Source organism: Nomia melanderi, chromosome 12, assembly GCF_051020985.1.
Source record: "Nomia melanderi isolate GNS246 chromosome 12, iyNomMela1, whole genome shotgun sequence".
NCBI lineage: Eukaryota > Metazoa > Arthropoda > Insecta > Hymenoptera > Halictidae > Nomia > Nomia melanderi.
The window spans coordinates 1951635-1971988 of NC_135010.1; the positions used below are offsets into that span (position 1 = coordinate 1951635).

General features: G+C 30.2%; 1 protein-coding gene across 12 annotated transcripts; it reads left to right on the forward strand.

The window, feature by feature from the left end:
- Positions 1 to 3711: 3711 nt before the first annotated feature.
- On the forward strand, positions 3712 to 12067 carry LOC116426158 (uncharacterized). 12 transcript variants are annotated; one of them, XM_076372929.1, is made up of 6 exons: positions 3712 to 3878; positions 4346 to 4540; positions 5279 to 5728; positions 8380 to 8470; positions 11667 to 11765; positions 11855 to 12067. In XM_076372929.1, exons 1-6 carry the CDS (start codon positions 3797 to 3799, stop codon positions 11862 to 11864), a joined length of 927 nt encoding a protein of 308 aa, XP_076229044.1. In that variant the 5' UTR covers positions 3712 to 3796; the 3' UTR covers positions 11865 to 12067. The 12 variants fall into 12 exon arrangements, with proteins under 12 accessions (XP_076229044.1, XP_076229045.1, XP_076229046.1 ...); XM_076372930.1 differs by having other exon boundaries at positions 8410 to 8470; XM_076372931.1 differs by having other exon boundaries at positions 8428 to 8470.
- The last annotated feature ends 8287 nt before the right edge of the window (positions 12068 to 20354 follow it).

The window sequence follows — 20354 nt, forward strand, 5'->3', positions numbered from 1 at the left end:
AGACAGTTTTACAAATAAAAATGACAAATGACTGACATTAAATAACTGTTTTATAATACATTTACTGTGAAATAAATGACAACTAAAAATCGCCGAGGATCTGTTTTATTACCTTTCACAGAATATTTCTTTTTAACATACGCTGACAATTGCGATCATCGAATTCCTCATTATTCATAGATTGGATTTGTCTCTATAGGCCAAGGTTGCGAGAAGATTAAGATTCTGAAACAGTCAACAGGAAGAGAAGACCACAAACTTGTTAAATTGCTTTCAGACATACGCGATCTGTTCGAATCACACGAAGCAGTGATCTCATGTTTTTGCTAAACACCACTATGACCCTAGATCGAATCGAGTCATAGGAATAGATTCGCGGAACACTGTTCTACATGAACGTAATTACGTTCACTTCTGCATCATTGCACCAGCGCAAATCGTCGTCTATGGTATACTGATAATTTATCATTCGGGAAAAAAAATGTTTTAATTGTTCGTGACGAAAGGAAAATATGCAGAGTTTCATCGTAGACAACAAGCAGTTACGATTACCGTTCCTTTATTTTTAACTAAAAGATACCTTGACAATAGAAACATCAAAGCAGGGAAACTAACTAATTTGCATATGTTTTGGTATATGTCAATCTAAGTGCATAGTTATTCATTAATCAGCGGTGGTCCTAATGAACAAACATTGTAAGTGTGTTTGTTTGTAAAATTCTGTTTTTTACAGCTATATATAATTACTATTTTTCATTGTTTAAATATGTTTTTGTTATAGGCAAGAAGAAATAAAGAAGTATGTTCTTAACAATATAAACTGTAGTATTTTCTCTATTAGTATATGTTTATAATTATTTAATAACTAATCATCATTAAATTTAATCTAGTATGAACAATCTTTAGAAGTTCGTATTTTTTTATCATCAGGTATCTGAAATAACATTATATTACTTCACATTACTGTATGAAGCTTATTTCTTCCAATTTATCAACATTTAGGTAAAGTTATTTAAGGTATTCTTTAATTTTTTCTATTGTTAACAGATTAGTGTAATGTTTTTAATTTACCATACCTTTATTATTTCTTATTGTGTTTTAAATAATTTAAAAGTTCCCATTTATAACTGCATTATAATACAATAATACAAAGTTACATCTGTTGAATTAAATAATCAAAATTTCTTTCTTGCATAAATAATTGTAATATACTGCTAGAACAAAATATAGAAATCGGATTTTAAGTGTCTATTACAGTGCGTGTATCCGATACTTTATCTTGTTTTCATTCTCTGTTTGTTAATTCTATCTCTAGTGTTATTATTTTCTCCGTGATACAAGATATTCATGAACATCAGTGTACTTAAAGTAATATCTTAAAAAATTAAAAAATCATTTTTTCTAAAAACTTTACTCATTTATTCCTGTATTAAATGAATAACACGTGTAGAAGGAATTATTGTATTTGAGAACAATCATTTATAAGTCATATTACATTAATTAATTCAATTTTTTCCTATTTATATCAGAAATTTATAATTTGATTTGAAACATATAATTATGTACTTTATTCCATTATATTTATGTTACCTTGTTAAATCGTAGCATTTCATCTGATACAAGGCAAATTAAGAGAATTATGAAACTAGTTTTAAATTTAATTTAACAAAGAAGGAAAACATGTCATGTATAAGTATAACGGACAAATTTTTTATACAATATTCTTTATTATGCGGTCGCAGCCAAAAAATATTCCCATATTTGTTGGAAAAACAATGAATTTTTCAATGTAATGAAACACTAGTTGATGCTTCAGATTTTATATAGAGTTCCTACATGTAACTGAAGAGAAATATTACAGCCACAATCACAATTCTGGGAAATTTTATCAGTTTATCGACAATGAATAATTAACAAAACTAAGTCCAAAGTAAAAGGGTAAAAGTCCAACCATGACGTTATTCCAACAATTTCTTTCGCGTATTGATATTGATGTAGAACATTGATATAATGTCGCACATCAATTTAAATAACGTTAGAACGTTATGCAATGTAAGGTATTAAGGAGTTAATTGTAACCATATCGTACTATAAATTTTTCGATAAGGTCAAGTTCAAGTTGCGTATTAATTGATCAAGTCGGTTCACGCCTTCGTAAAACTGATAACTGCGGTAGATAAATGTGGAATAATGGAGAATAAAAAGATTCTGTTCTGAGCATAATTTGCGTAATGTTTCTATAGAAAGAATTGGAATCAATTACTACATAGACGAAGTAAATATTCAGTTGTTTTTTTTAAATTATTAATATCTTTTTACTTGAATAATCTTTCTGTTTTTTTCCTACAAAATAGCAATTTTTATACAATACAAAGATATAAAGTTACGAAACTTGGAATAAAAGAATATTGGAATCAATCAATTTTTCTAAACGATGACCATATGTTATGTAAAAAACTGTAATGTCAATGAAGATTAATGAAATAATGAAAGAGTGAATAATTTTCGAATAAAGTATCGTATCTCTTGCAACACAGTAATGTAGAGTTATTATTTCTACGATTTTCCACATATTAAACAGAAACGACCAATGTACTTTCAGCTTTAAGAATTCTAGTAATAATAATCCTCTCTTTTTTGTTTCAGTTTAGCAAATTCTGTGGAAGACATTACTACTCATACTCTTAGGCAATCGATATTTTGCGTGTCGATTAAAAATACATATCCTGACAGATAATGTGTTGTTGACGCACTTACTACATATAATACAGCCATACGTGTGCGTTAAGCAGTTTGATTCCCTCTCACAATAATTTTTCTACAACTTTTCAATTAATATAATAATTGTCAGTTTTATTTCCATATATTTTCTTTCTACAATATGCAATGCAATAAGTAAAAAGTTAATATAGATCACAATACAAACAACATAAAGATAAAGTCATCGTTAATAATAATCGTTGGTGCTTGCGATTGTTTACTTAACATATGTTTCTTTTAAAAAGTATTTAACAAATTTTAAAAGAGTATATTATGTGCTATGCAATTGAACACACAAATGAATCGCTCATTGGCCAAATCGATCAATTTCACTTTTGGAATTTTTTAACATTTTATCATTAAAGTGCTTCATTGGCTCTTAATTTTGTACATTTAAAACAAATTTCGTTATAACTGGGCTTGGTACCACGAAATAATAGCAATTCTTTTGGCCATGTAAAAATTGCAATAATAATAAAAATTACCTTCAACGATATACCATTTTAGGCATTTTACATATTCGTTGAACTGAGGTTGTAATAATAAAGTGAAATTCTAATAAAGTAATAATTTTTTTTAAAGTTGAAATTCTAATAAAGTGATAATAAAATGAAAAATTCTATAATCATCATTTGATTTTGCATTGAAAGGGAAATTTTAAAATATAAATATATATATATATATAACTATTACATCACCTTTCTCTACTTTTTGTTTCGCGAAGTTAACAAATTTGTCCAATGAGTGGCTCAAATTACGATGAACATCGCGCAGTGTTAATCGCATTAACTTGAAAATAATAAAGAGTGCGTAGAACTGTTCGAATTTTGAGCATTCACGGAAAAACCAAAAGTATAGAGATGCGATGGTAATAAACAGCTGTTGTAGCGGAAAACAGAGGAGAAGTGGTTTCGCGCTCCCCGCGATGTTACATAATTATCTGAGAACTGTGCACGTGTAAAGATCGATAGCTATAAAAGCCGTAACATGAAAGGATCGCAGCGCAGTACATCTGAAGAGATCTCAGCTCTTCACAATGGCTGGCGGAACGCTCTGGACTGTTAGCGTTTTTTCTGCGTTTTTATTTATCACAATCATTTCTGCTTTACCAGTAATAGGTAACTGGACATTTCAAATGAGTGCATCTTTTTTCTATTGCTATTCAGTTTTTTAAATTACAAAACTTTTAAACTGCTTAAAGTGCAATTTCTGAAGGTTTCGTAAATCTTTTCTCTAACTTCGCAGTAAAGCTATTTCTTTCATTTTATAAATTTTCACTTCTAAAGTATAAACTTTTGTAATTTACAATTTATTCGTGTTTCAATTATAAATTTGTTTTGTCATTGTTTTTAGTTAGTTGACAATTTATTAGTACAGAAAAGTAGTACAGTTTAGTTTAATACAAATTTAGTGTTAAAGAAAACAGAATAATATTCTTGTAATAATAATATTTTCTCTAGAATCAACTTTTCTGGAATTGTCGGCATGATTTTGAATAATATCGTTTAAATGATGAAATATAATTTGGAAGAAGCTAGTTTGTAATAACAATTATATTTATTATTAATTAATAATTCACTTTTAGAACCACCTTTAGATGCAGTGGAAGTTGTCGACGAGACGACTTTATCGACTGAATTGAAGCCTCCGCCACTACCGGAGAAAGATCACCAATACGTGCTTTTCGTTATAAATCTTTACGGAGTGAAGAATGTCAGTGGCACAACTTCGGACGAAGTCTTTGAAAATGAGATAATTGAGAAAGCACCAGAATTGACAGGTAATATTCAACACAGATCACGCATACACATCAAATGTCAATTTTTATAAGAAAATCTTGAGGATAAAGAGGAAAACAAAAATTTGATTAGACACATCACTTTTCATCCTAAAGAATTATTTTATTTATGGACTTATCAAAAATCTTTTTGAGAAAGAAAATATAATAGATAAATGAAAATAAAAATACTTTAGTCAAGTGAAGCGCTATCCACAGTTAGTTTGTATTTTATCTCCATTTTGATTTTTATCTACAATCAGTATCCTCTAGCATTTCTATAAATGTGACAGATAAGGTAAATGATTCTACTTATAATTACATCCGTATTAGCAGCCAGTTGTCTCTCTTATTTCACTGAAAGTGACAGATAAACTCATTTGTCTTGAAACAGAGTTTATGCAGGGTGGACTACGGAAAAGCAAACTGTTTTTATTCACCAGAATTGGAAGTAGGCTACTTTTCCATAGTCTTTTCCAGCTACTTTTGTGGGCATCACATTCTACATAAAAGATTTTAAATAATAACACATACAAAACTCATTTAACATTGTAAAAAATACGAGATACTGTACATGACAAATGAGTGAAGCAAAAATGGCAGAAACCCGTTGAAGTTAAAAATATATTACAGTATCATCACAATATTTTAAATAAATACATTCTTACATGTTCGGTAAACATAAGATAACCAAAACCTGAGTGCTTGTATTTTACAACGGAACTAAAACAATCCGAACAGAGCCATTGGCCACCGTGTTTCTGGTGATCGAGGTGGACGAAGATGACAATAGCACCGACGTGCCGGCGGACCTCGATGAAATCGCAGATGACTTAGAAAAGGGTGAAGGTTTCAACGTGGAAAGGATCAACCACTCCGGCGAAACGAGATTGCTTAGAGTTAAGCTAGACAAGAGCGACGCCGAAGGCATATTGTTACCCAAGAAGATGGACATGTTGAAGAAAGTTCGTAACAGGAGATCACCTTGTCTCAAGTGCAAACTGGGCGGTTACTCATCAAACAATGGCGGAGGAGGATACGGAGGAGGATACGGAGGAGGATACGGAGGAGGTGGGCCATATGGTGGAGGATACGGAGGAGGTGGGCCATATGGTGGAGGATACGGAGGAGGTGGGCCACATGGTGGAGGTTACGGAGGAGGTGGGCCACATGGTGGAGGATACGGAGGAGGTGGGTATGGTGATGGAGGATACGGAGGAGGTGGGTCACATGGTGGTGGAGGATACGGAGGAGGTGGGCCATATGGTGGAGGATACGAAGGAGGTGGGTCACATGGTGGTGGATGTGGGCAGTCTCATAAATCTGGGAATTGTGGTGGAGGGCATTACGGGGGAAGTGATTATGGTCATGACACTATATATAAATAGAGATTGTCAATTTTCTAAATCCATTTTCATGTGTTACATCAATCATAAATAAAGGAATAACTTTCTGAACGTTACTCCCTGAACCTTTTCCCATCCACTTTGTCGTTACCTGGTGACAGTTCTTGATGTATTCCTTGTGACTAACGTTTTATATTTTTAAATATAACAAAGTAGGTTAACATTGGGATGTTTATTTATTCCCAATTATTTTCAAGGATATTGAAACTTCTGGTGCAAAATATTTTTCATTCACACTCATTCTTGTTGTTATTTTGTACAGGGGGAAGCAGTGCTTTTGTTTCAATTTATAGAGTTATACAGGGTGTCCCGCGACTCATGGTCAACTGATTAGGAGGTGATTCTACATGTAAAAATGAGTCGAAAAAATAGAATAAAATTTTTTCCTACGAGTCTTCGTTTTCCAGAAAATCGAGGTCGAAAATTTACTCGATACGTGTACACTCGATACATGTCGACTTTGTGCATCTCACTATACACTCTTGTTTTGATTCTTATTTGTATTTAAAGATATAGAAATGACCTCGGTTGATAGTTTATCGTTCGTGCTATTCTATTAGCGATATAATTATTCAGTATCTAACAGTTTCTCAATATGGCAGCTTATTCGAATGGTGACTATACGGATATGATTCTCGGACTTGGAGCTTGCGAGAGTAATTTGAGTGCCGCTTCGCGTTTGTATCAAGAGCGGTATCCGCACTTTGTCATTACAGGTACCGAGTAAATTTTCAACTTCGATTTTCTCGAAAGCGAAGACTCGCAGGAAAAAATTTTATTGTATTTTTCGACTCATTTTTGCATAGAGAATGACCTCCTAATCGGTTGACCATGAGTCGTGGGACACCCTGTATATAAGATGTGGACGGAAGTTGTAGGAAATAATTCTTTGTTTACATATTTTGTTACATTCCTTTTACTGTTGGCATATAATACTACATTCATTTTTGTATTCTTACTGTCTACTTTAGTGTGCTACTTAAACAATTATATTTCAAATGAAACATGTACAAGTATTACATAATATTATATACAAATACAGGATGCTCTGTAACAGGTAAGAAAATTTTCCGAAATATTGTAACACGAAGATTAAGAGTAAAACAATTGTATTTTCATGTTACGAATGTTTGAAAGTTTTTCTCCAATATAGCTGATACTAACGCAACGTGAGAAACAGAGATTTGATGTATGTAAAATTAGTGGTACATTTTTATTATTATTTCTTTCAAAACGAAGTCAAAATTACAATTTTTTACTTTTGTTGTTGCTTCGTTTTGTAACAGAGAATCTTTCCTTACATTTTCGTCCACCTATTATTGAGGATCGTTTATATTAACTCCTTTCAACGAAATCTTCAGATACTAGTTTCATATTTACATAATGGTATTTAAATATTTCTGATAACTAGAATTTAAATGTTTAAATTTACTAACCATTTACTAACCATTCATTTATTATCACACAAAAGTTTTCAATATTTTATATTTACATATTGGTAAGACAAATAGAGATTTTCAAATAGAAGCACTGAATGTACGTGTGTACAAAATTTTACAAATCTAACTGAACTTCTGAAATATCGTTACATATTTTAGCATATGTACTGAAAATATGACTCTAAAAATATTGAGGTTCAATTTTGAATATACTAAACGATTCTGAGTGTGAGATAATATATGCACTGGACATTATTTATCGAAATAAAAAAATCTAACGGTAAAAACAAATCCTTCTAAACCCAAGATTAGCATTGCAAATTGGTTTTGTTAATGTTCATGTTAAGTATAAAATACAAGTCAAGTCAATACCATTTTATAAATCATCTTGTTGGCTAATTAATCAATAGCAGCCTGTATCAAGCTTCCTGGTAGTAGTAGGATAAGTACATAACAACTCACGCTTTAGCAGTAACGCAATTGACAAATAAACTTGCTGCAAGAAATAATATCAGTACTATTGACATTACACAGTAAAGTATTAGTAGATTTACAATATCATCCCCAATAAATATTCTCAATTCTATATCAGAATTTATCTGATGTGTATACACTTTGTTTATCTTCATTTAGACTGAATGCAAAACTAAATGTAGAAAAACTAATAAACAAATAATAGCAAGTTGCTTTGAACAATTTTGTAGTTAGAAGTAACTGTAGTTAGAATTTAATTTAATTTTAGTTAAAAATAACTGTAGTTAGAAATAATAGTGTAGACTGCATGACTAGTATTATAACTTTTAAAGCATGTAATATATTAATAATTATAATTCAAGAAACATTTTGAATCTATTAAAAAAAGGAAATTATATTTAAATAGTTGTGTGTATTATATTTCAAGTAGTTAAAAAATAGTAATATGAGAAAATAGGATATGTACAGCTCTACATCTGCAGCATCGTTCGCTTTCGCTTTTGACGCTAAATGGTTTTTATAGGAAGTCAAACAATTGGTGTTATACCCGTAGTTGTTGTACCTGTTGCAGCAGGTTATCCATCGCATCCGACCGGAGGTGGTTGCAACACATGGTGAGCCATTTTTATTTGGACATATTTTATTAGAACAAAAGTTATTTTATTCACAATAACGAATAAAGAATGAGGAATAAGTGTAATTTAATTATTATTTGCGAATAATATTATTTTTTATTCGCTATTTTCAATAACTTTTACACAATACTGTATATAATAACTGGACTGCGATTCCTTATCCGTTTATGGAAAATTTGAAGTTTCAAAATAGTAGGAAATGTATGCTGTGTGAAAAAATATCCAAAATATCCAAAGTATAGTACTTTTTATAGTATTTGCCAGGAAAAACAATTTTCCATTGTAATTTTATTTTTTTCATTACGTTTTCAAACATTCGAGTTTCCATAAAGATCCGCAGTCTAATAACAACATAAGACACGTAAATGATATTGCCTTTTCATCAACCGAATTTGAACACAGGTTTCTTAACCGAATAATCAATAACTTGAATAACAAATAATGGAATAACGATTGATTATTTATTCGTCATTGCTATTTAAATAAAATTTTACGAATATTCCTCAACATTACCTATAATTAGTTACATTACCAATTACCATTACCAACATTACCAATACTATAACTTAATGAAAGGGAAACCTCGTGAAAACATTTTTTAATTTATTTCTAATGTTCATTTCGTAGGGAATACATTTTTCAAGTCAAAATTCTGTTTTTATTACATAATCGAGCAAAATAAGAATTTGCATGAACATTCCCAGTCTAATTGTAATTAATTTTCGAATAATGAGACGAATATTCCAAAACTCCCTTAGAAATTTTTAAATGAATGAATATTCGGCTGCATTTATTATAAATAAATATTTAACAATGGAAAATATCTTTTTCATGTAAATTCGTAGTACATATAAGGGAAATATTATAATAGATGACGTATATAATATTCAATGATGATAAGTTAGATGAAGGTTTATAAATAATAATACTCTCTTGATAGTACCTCACTTTCACTTCCTCAACATTTTTCAACAAATTTAGGTTGAATATTTTCACATTACTAAAGTTTGTAACATTTATATATAAAGTGGACAGCTAAAGTATCGGAAATTTTTTTCTCCAAAGCTATTGCAAATATAATTTTAAAATTTTCAGGTGTTAAATACTGCAGAGGAATGAATACTTCAAAATGCAAAATATTGTAAAAGTAAGTTCCCTAAGGGTGGAAAGCTTGTTACTCCATTGAGTTAAATGAAAGATTGTATTAAGTTTCAAATATTTGGAAAAATGGTATCAGACCAACAATCTTTTCTTCAAGATATTTTTTTATTTTGTATAGTTAAGCAGTTATAATGGAAAATACCAGACGCAAAAACAGTATTCTTGAGGATATTTCATTAGAGATAACAAAGAATAAAATGATTTTTCAACGTAATGATGCTCCTCTACACTATGCCACAGGCGCTCAACAACTTTTAAATCAATAATTTGGAAATAGATAGGACATGATGAATCAATCCAATGGTTATTAAGGTCGCACGACTTAATGTTAACGGATTTTTTGTGAGGCTACATGAAAGAAAATACGATAGTACAATATACCTACTACAGAAGAGGCTATGAAAACAATTTACATTGCATATAAATCCATAACTTTAAGAATGTTATCAGATATTCACAAAGATATTCGCACACGAATTTTACTTAATTTTACATATATTTATCTATATATATTTTTATTTAGTATTATCGGTATGGAATAATTAAATGCGTATTTGGGAGTGAATGAATAGCTCTTTAAGTATCTAATAAAATAATTTTCAAATCAGAATAAATTTTCTTTATATCTTTGTGATAATTATTTATAACTCTCTGTCTTTGTCTCTCTCTCTTTCTCTCTCTCTCTTTCTCATTAACTCAAAGAAATTTCCTTAGATAGAAGTAGTTAAGTTTGTTACCATCTTCCCGAATGCAGAAAAATAGATGTGCTATTCCATTTAAAAAAAATGAAGGTAACCTTTCCATTCTTAAAAAACTTACTCTTACAGAATCTTACATTTTAAAATATTAACCCATTCACACCATTGAACACCTGAAAATGTCAAGTTGATCTACGATAGCTTCAGAAAAAGCAGCCTTAACGCTTCATCTGTTCCACTTCTATAAAACTTGCCCTTAAAAATAATATAAAAGAAAATTTTTTTGTTCGAGGCTCGATCTTCGAGAAAATTATTCGCCGTGTAACGTATAACACTTATCATGTTTGTAAACAATGTCTACATGACATTTACAGTTACTAGACTCAAGAAAAAGTCAAAAAGATAAATTGATCCTAATCGAACGGTTTGTAATTGAAATACATCGAAGAGATACAAAAAATGATACGTTTCTACGAATACGGTTTTGTAGATAATGAAATGTTATTGATAAAATACCTTATTTTTTTTAATATAGTGTCTCTAAAGATCATGTAGAACTACTTATAAATAGAATAGACATTATAAATCGCCTGGTGCACCACTGTATACTCAACTTTCGCCATACCTGCATATTCAAGTAATAGAACTTTTAAATTGAATTTTCTCAAAAATTATGTGTAAAACAAAAAAGTTTATACTACATTTTTTCTTGTTTTTCTAATAGGTACAAATTATCTATTTTGTTAGAAAGGTAGTTAATATCTTTTAATATATTCCTTTTTATTATTTGTAATTGTAGATGAGAAAAGTGACATGTAGTTTGAATTTGGTGAATTGTAAACAAAACGAAATTTAATTTACATTTAGCGATAAATATCTTTTATCTCACTCTTTATCTTTCAATCATTAATGATTAACTTAACAATGATCATGAACATTGACAGTCAGTCGAAGCCGAGATCCCGAACGAACGATTCGCACAATTCGTCCCGGTAACATGTTGTAATATCAGCTTATGTAATTAAATTATGTTATTATTATTGTAGAATTATCTTATTCAGTGCCATTGCATTAAATGATATTACAACACTTATAATACAGAAAAGTTTTTAAATAATCATCGTTTAATCGAATGAATTATAGATTAAAATATTGTTAATTGATTAAAATATAATTAATTGTTTGTTCCTCTATTTTTTGATTACACAACATTTATTCATGTACTACAATATAAGCATCCCATAAAAAGAAATGATTAAACTTTTCCACCAACTTAAAACTCGAAACAACATATTGTAATTTTTCTGCTATTTTAGTGGTGGCGGTGGAGGAGGAAATTATGGTGGAGGAGGAAGTTCGTACTCCCAAGCCTCGGCCCAAGCCTCGGCTCAAGCTTCAGCCGGATCTCAATCCTGGTATGCATGAATTTCACTTACCCGTTCACTTGGTAAATGTCCAATAAAACGAGTTATCGCTGTTGTCTATAAAATGATTTTTCTTATAGGGGGAAATAAACCAAACGGAACAGTGGAAGTGTCATGAACTTTATGCTGCCTGAAATCGTATAAACGTTTCGCGGCGTGCGTACATATCTAACGGACCTCAAACGCATAAACGCGTAATAACATTAATTTTTCTACAGTCTGATGTCCGCCGTCCTGATCGCCTATTTCTTTAACGTGTACGGAGTATGAAATAAATGAAGGAAATGATAGTATATTCGTCTGGTTTTAATAAAAATACCAGGATTTATCGCATGATTCGGGCGTAAGCGATTTACAGGAAATAATCGCGGGTCCCGTCCGTAATTGATGTCCGTCGTTAGAAGGGAAGAAACGACGCATTAACAAGCATCATTTTACATACCGTGCGGGTTGCGTGCTGGCTTTAACGGTCTACGCTTTTCTACGATCGATGACGTACCTGTGTTTATGATCGCAAGACAATCGATCACATGTTCCGTGATGCTATTTAATTCGTACTTGCATCGTCCTTGAAAAGTTTATGACGGTCTTGAGGACAATCTCTAATGAAACACGGCATACAATTGTTGCTCGTCGCGCCGCGCGTACCTTGGAACATTCAAAAACAATTGGCGGCAAATATAATTTGTCCAGTTACAATTAACAATAAAACTACTAGATGGGTCAAATTGACCTACTTCAGAATGTTTATTCTGCGAAGGTGTGTTTGCGAAAAATGTTCAATTAAGTTCGTGTATTTGCACAAATAACACTAGGAAACCCTTCGAATTTCAAGAAACGCAGTGTTCTAATTTTTGTAAACATTCGGAAATAAGTCACTCTAATTGCTCGGTAGTTTTGGTGTCAAAAAGAGTGTAATGATCATTTTGAATTTTAGGTAATAAACGAAGTTTTTCCTTTAGATTTCCAATTAACACTAGATTTACGGAGTTAATTTTACTTATATTGAATTTTATAAACATTGTTTGGTAAATGTTTGGATCGATTATGATTGACGCAGTTAAGCACATATGCATCCGAATTGTTTACTTTTAAACCTTTGATTTCCAAGATCTAAATGAACGAATATCAATTTTTCTAAGAACGATACAGCATACTCTACAGCAAATGTTTGTAAATCTAGTGTTAATGATAATCGCAGTGTAATACGTCTTGTTAGATTAAAGCTTGTGAAATGTTTGTTTTCTCTGGTTAAAATAAAAATACGTTTTTATTTTTCATCAAAGAGATATTTTTATTTCTTGGTTTAGCGGACACTGGAAAGTAATGGAAACTATTTTATCTTAGCCCTCAGCTAACCACGTCATTTTAAAGCTTGAAATCATATTAATTCTTTCAATGATGAATTCTTTATTTTTTCAGATAAACATGTAATTCTCCTTTGTTTTGCTTTGTTTCTTCATTAACACATTCCGTGCCACCGAAAATTTCGGTTATATCTATCAAATAACAGTAAAATATTTGAATATTTTACATATAATAATATAAGTTGATCTCATTGAAAATCACCAGCCATAATGTGTTAAGTTATACTCTCAAGTTCTTGGTAATTTTTATATACATTTTGATATTATTTCTTCAAATTTTCACTGCTTCGCGATGTGTACCACTATTTTTTGACACATTTCTCACAAAAAATGTTTCCCTACAAAAATTACGCGTGTACCACAAATGATACACATGGCACAGAACGTGTTAAAATATATCCTAGATGCATTCGCCCTGCGTTTGACGAGTACACGCTTCATTTTTTTATTGTATTGCCCACAAAACGAGATATTTTTCAAACTAAATTCCACAGTTAACAAATTAACACTTTGACTGCTATAGTGGTTTACCGGTGACCGGAGCGTCCAAATTGCTTGAAAAAAATTATAATAAGAAAATTGATATTAAATTAAAATATTTAGTAACACAAGAAGGTAGATAATTGTGTTATATGTGTATTGTAATACCAAAACATTAATAATTATTTCTAATACCATTTTCCTCTATTATAAAGGAATTAATTTTACTATAACAAAACGCTTGAAATTCTCGTGGCAGTCAACGTGTTAATGGACGCTCATCACTATACTATACCATCTTTTCGAAAATAACTCCGTAAGATAGTGAAAATGTATATATCTCTCGAATGGATACACTATTTTCGCTAAGAGTCAGTATTTCTAAATAATCGTACTGTGAATTTTACAAAATTGCAAAACGCATTCATAGCATTTCTAAGTTTGAAAATGTCTTTTCTATGTAAATATAGTAAATGAGAAAGGATTTGGTATTTTGGAAACGAAACGAATGAAAGTAAGATTAAAGTTTTTTTTGTTAAAGTGATTAGGTCGTGTAATACGAAATGATTTCACAAGGATTTTGTGAGAAAAGGAAACCTTATTTGATCTTCTAAAAGGTGTTTATTCAATGAAAATATGCCGTATTCGAATCGATACACTTCTACTAACATAGTTTTAATGAATATATGCCTTTTGTAAAAAATTCTGAACGTTTTGAGTAAATATACTCTAAAGACATCCTTATAAACTGCTGCTTCATTTTGCAAAGAAACATCACCGAAACGAAATTTTGCAAATCAACGCTGCACTGTTCTTTCGTTCACAGTATTGTCCCCAAATGCTTTGTTTATATTTTCAGCAGTTTTTGCAACATTATTTCCAAGTTTGAACTCATATAGGAAAATTACACAATTGTTGGCGGTATCTATGTTTTCAAAGAACGATGCAAGTAATCGTTACAATGCACGATTCGGAAAAACTTTTCTGCAAAAAGTTACTCTGATCATCGACAATGAAACTGTTTAAGAGATTATATGAAAAACAAAGGAATAACAACAACAGAAGTATAAAGATTTATGAGCAAGAAAAATCCGACATCTTATATTACACGATTTAATAGTAAACTGTGCTACATACTTTTATTGTAAATTAAGTAAAGAATGAAATCTGGTATTAAAGCTTCATACTGTGTGGATATTAAGTATCTCACATTTCTTGTAAAGGTTTTATGTTGTATGAAACTGTATCAACTAAAACGAAGAATAATCTGCATTCATACATAAAAATGTCGATGATTGAAGACACAAAAAAAGAAAATAACATTCGAAATAAAAACTATCTGTAAAACAGTAGAAATTATAACTGTCTCAATAACTGTAATATATAGATAATATAAGATAGAATAGTGAAAGATTTAAGAAGAAAATAGAAATGAATGTGATGTTAGAATAAAAAACAAGGACGAATTAAATAGTTAATTTCATTTATTTGATGGTGAAAGAATAATATTATTAATTTTTTTAAACATTATAGAGAAAATGAGAATGGAAATGCAAGTATTATGATACTAGAACTTAGCGTGTTGTGACTGTTATAAAGTAGTGTTACAAAAAAATAGTAACAGAATGGATATTTCAATCTAATTAAAAGAGAGACACTTGTTGTATGAAAATTTATAATTATTATAGCGTAACTTCTGGTGAGATGGCTCTGTGGTTGAGATCACTTAATCCCATTAAAATTATTAAATATTTTCAATTCTCTTGATTGGTATACCGAATCTCTTCTTTATAATTATTTTATATAGTTAATATTATAGAAATAATATTATAGTTATTATTATAGAAATTCTTTTTATATAGTTACATTTATTTTCATAAATATATTCTATGTTTTATTAGGTATTAATAATATTTATAACGTAACACTTCTTTTTAAAAAATTGGACCATCTCTTCTTGACTTATTCTACTGATTTTTCCTTTTTCACTGGAATATTAAAATAAACAGACAAATTTAATGTGAATGATACGCTATTTGATATAGAAAGAAACGGAAGAAGTCATACAAGAAGAAGAAAACTATATCACTTTTCGACGAGTTACAAAAAACAAACACAATATGCAATTTAAAAATGACTTCGCGTCAAACCGAATTAATTAAATACGTATATTGATAACCAGAAACATATATTTACTAAAAATATCGAAAATCTATAATGCATAACTATATCATTTCTCTTCAAATACTTTACGTCAATAACAAATAATGAATCATTCAAGTTTAAACGGTTCGGAACTTTTCTACACCGCTGACTCAAGTATTAATAATACTAATGCTTGTTTCTAAGAAATTAGCAATGCCAGATAATAGAAAACCGAAGGTTAAATGATTGTTTTATAACTGAATGTTCACATTACATCGTCCAGAATGATATGCAACATAAATTAGACAAGATTAATCGCAAGGTATTTAACATTGACAGATATCATGAGTCAACTTCATTATAATTACCACAGATACGAGGCTTACAGCTCCTCCGACATGGTTTGCCCGAGCAGTATCGTTGGTCGTATACATCTCGCAAGTAGCAAGTTGTAATTATGGCGCGAGTTGGGTGAACATAACGGTAGAGTTCCGATTCTTTTCTCTATTTTTCCGAGCCCGCAGTCACAGAATGAGCACGCGCGCGCGTGTAGAACAAATTCCCCGCCGAAATGGAGCTAAAGCTCCGACACCGCGCATCTGACTATTTCCAAGTTCCTATCAATCTGTAAAATTTGTCCAAAGATTGTTAACGCATTGCTGACCGGAAATTTTACGCAGAAACTATCCCATATTACTGGCTATTATTTCGTATTTAAATATAAAAGTGAAACAATCAAGATAAACTTCAATATACTTTATTTGTACATAATGAATTGAAATGAAACTTTGGGCATATATTTGGTATAACTTTCAATATTTTGCTTTTGCAACATTCTGTATAGCCCTGCGTTTCAGAAATTGTAATAACTAATGTAAGTACAAACATGAGTTAACCCGTAACCGGTCAATAATGTGTTAAACTTTCTCGTTTACATTTTTGGCAAAAAATCAGGAGTCACCGTAAAAGTTCGTTGACTCGTGTGATAAGAATAAATGTTTCTTACTGTTACTTTTGCGCTGCCTATTCTACTACTTCGAGCCATAAGCTTCGTTCAAGAACTTAGGAAGGAATTCCGATCAGAAGTTTCAAAAAATCGATTTTTCGAAACATTTTTTGTTTCATTGATGTTTAGAGAAGATATACTGAAAAGGAAATTTCAAATGTTTGAAAATTAACGAAGTTATAGGTACCTTAGTAACTGTCGTCGCTAGTTGAATTTATCGTGTAAAACCTTAAACGTGTTTTTCTCAAACCATTGCTTTTTCAAACTGCTGGAACAAATATTTCAAAAACTAATCGATCAAGTAGAATGACGTATGTTTGATTGACGAATATACATTACCGCAGGTACTAAACTTCTAATATGTTTCTTGATACTTATCACGTTTCCTAATTTTGAAATGACATAAAATGATGAAAAGTTGCTAAAAATATGGTTTTTAATTTCGGACTTTCAAAGAGATTGAAAAAAAAAACTTTTTCTTATTTTTGTAAATTCAGTATCTCCGATATTTCACGCACTTTAACACGTTTGCCACGAGAATTTCGACCGTTTTCTATAGTATTACTTATTCTTTCGTAACAATGGTAAGTGGTATTACAATCAATTATTAATTATTTGGTACCATAGTTCTTAAGTTATACTATTATTTTGTTATTTGTGCGACTAAATATTTTCATTCAGCAGCAATTTTTTTTATTGTATTTGCTGTTAAGAAATTTGAAAGCTATGGCCATTGGAGACCACCGTGGCGGTCGACATATTAAAAATATTTTTTTTTGGAATTAGAACTTCCTGTTTGCGATAAATTTTCTGAGGACTCTTACGGAAAGCAGTAGAGAAACCTTTAACATTTGACTATAATGTAATATTAAATAATTTGGTACTTTGACATTATGCGAACTAACTGTTTATTGATTAAGTTTTGCTTTGCGAAACGAAATAAAAAATGCATTTCTCAATTACAGAATTCATATATAATTACATATACACATTTAAAAGAATGTATTAGAGGTGAGGTTAGATTCGGTTTGATAAAAGCGGAACTTAGTCAAACAATGAATAGTCTAGCTAATACGAAGATACCAATCATTTTTTTATATGTTCAAAATATACGAATGCCGAAAACTTCAGATAATTATCTTCTTTAATTTTCTAGAAAAAATTCAAAAATATTACATTTCTCGATTTCTAAACCCAAATGCCTCCTTAATTACTTGAATGTAAAAATTTAACTACATTGCTACATTACTTCCAATCAGAAATATTAATAAGTTTTAAATTAAAATGATTACAAATTAATATTAACTATATATTAACTATAAATAACTATTAAATAATATATATAAATATTAAAAACTAATATTTTCTTCGTTTCCTTACTACAGGTTTATAATAGTTTATTGCTAGAGACTACTCCTACATTATTGGTTCATTTGAAAACAAAGTTAAATAAAAACATGTTATTATGTATCAATGTATATGTATAGGTTCTTAATGAGTTAGCTTTGAAGCAGGAAAAATGAATTTATTGGTCAGTCATTTATTTATCTATATTTTAAGTGTTTCCGTTCCACCATATATTCATTCGAAATATTTTAAATTATTTACGTTGTACTATTTGTGCTGGAAATTACATTATGAACGCAGTATATAGTGATTTTTATCCATTTTTAATTGCATCTGGAAGGTATTAATATTTATAGAGAAAATATGTCATATCTAATATCTCGTTAACCATGAAGCTATATATTTACTAGGATAAGATTACGGGAGGAATGCAATTGTAAGTTAATTTGCAATAAATATCGTTGTGTATAAATATAAATTGTAAAATGCGGAAGCATAACAAGTATGTCAAGATAATCTGAAATTGAAAATATTACAGGTATTTTTTATGTGCTGATATTTGAAAATAAGCTGGAAAATACAAAGTTGAATTGTTTCATAAAATTCTTGAATCATATAAAAATATTCTAGTATGACTATACTTTAAACATTTCCGAAATTATATATAGGATTATCAATAAGAATGATATGACACATTTTTTTATTTCCTATCCTCTACATTCACAGTGTTACACTTCTGAATAACGTACGAATTCCTATTCATATGAAGTCATTGTTCATATTAATATAAGCTTAATGTTGAAAATAAACATTACAGTTTCTCATGATATATCTGGTTAACAATTTTCATAAGAAATCATCTGAAACTTTACCTACATCTTGTTTTTAAACATATTTGTCTACCTTCAAACATAGTATAGATTGTCTAATAATCGTATACAGATGAGTATTCAGTACACAAAGCCCCAAAATGGTGTATTTTAAAAGAAATTTTCGTATGGACGGCATCGTAAAGATTGATAGAAGTTACGATAAAAACCGAGTGAAAATGTGGGTCTGCAGGTCGACGAATACCCAGTGACTTCCATCAAAGTCTCAATCATGGACAGTACTTTCCTAATCCTCTTCTTCAGCGTCTTCTTTTTTACAATTCACAAGTATTTTCCGGTCGTTGACCGTCGCCGTAGGCGATCAGCCCTCGAGGTCTTCTGGACAAGCAGAGCAATGAGGAAAAACTGGGCGAACCAGAGGCGAATCACAAAAACTGACTCCGACGAGTGAAGTAATCGGACCTTGGTTTCTCCGTCCATCACCGGGAGCAGTCTACCTGCATCAAAATTTTAACGGAGATCGTTCCAGAAAAATCGAAGGCCTTATATTCTATTAGACCCTTCTCATTCTTCCTTTATTCACAGTTGAAACTGAGGATAAACTGGAACTTCTTTGAAACAGGTAGGCAGGAGAAATATACAAAGCACCAATGTTAAACGAAAAATAGAAATTTTTATAAATTTATAAACATTATTATTTAATAAATAATTATATGCAGGGTATACTATACTTGATACTTCAACTGGCAAAAATGTAGTTCTGCATGAAAAAATAAAATGGAAATAGAGTGGAATATTTTTATTGGAATCTTATTTTTTAAAAATTGAATTTCAATATACTTTATCAGTAGTTAAATATATGCAGATATATTTAACAAATTTTCAACATGAAATGTCTTACAAACGATACCATACCAAAAAATTGTATTTTACATTTTTTTTAAATAATTTATTTCTCTATGTTTCCAATTATTCATACTATTATAATAATATGTTTCATATTATTATGATAATTATACCACCCGCATATAGTTGAGTCAGCTAAGTGCCCGTGTACTTCACAAAATTTCCATATCAACTTTCTCGAAAAGAAAGCTTTAAGTAAGAAAATTTTAATCTATATTTTCGCCTTACTTATTTGTATAGACTGTATTATTTCTTTTGTCGGGTGTACCATGACTTACAAGACTTTTCATAAAAAGTATTTTAACAAAACACGACGCCATTGAAGAAACTATACGGTTTTGAACTGAAAAATATAAAATTTTCAACATCATCGTGGATTTCGATAACAATTAAAAAGTTGTATGAATTTTAAGATACAATCTCTTAAATGTAAAAACTGATACTTTTATGCTATCACTGTGCTTATATAAGGATATATCCGTTTCATAAATTTCGGTTT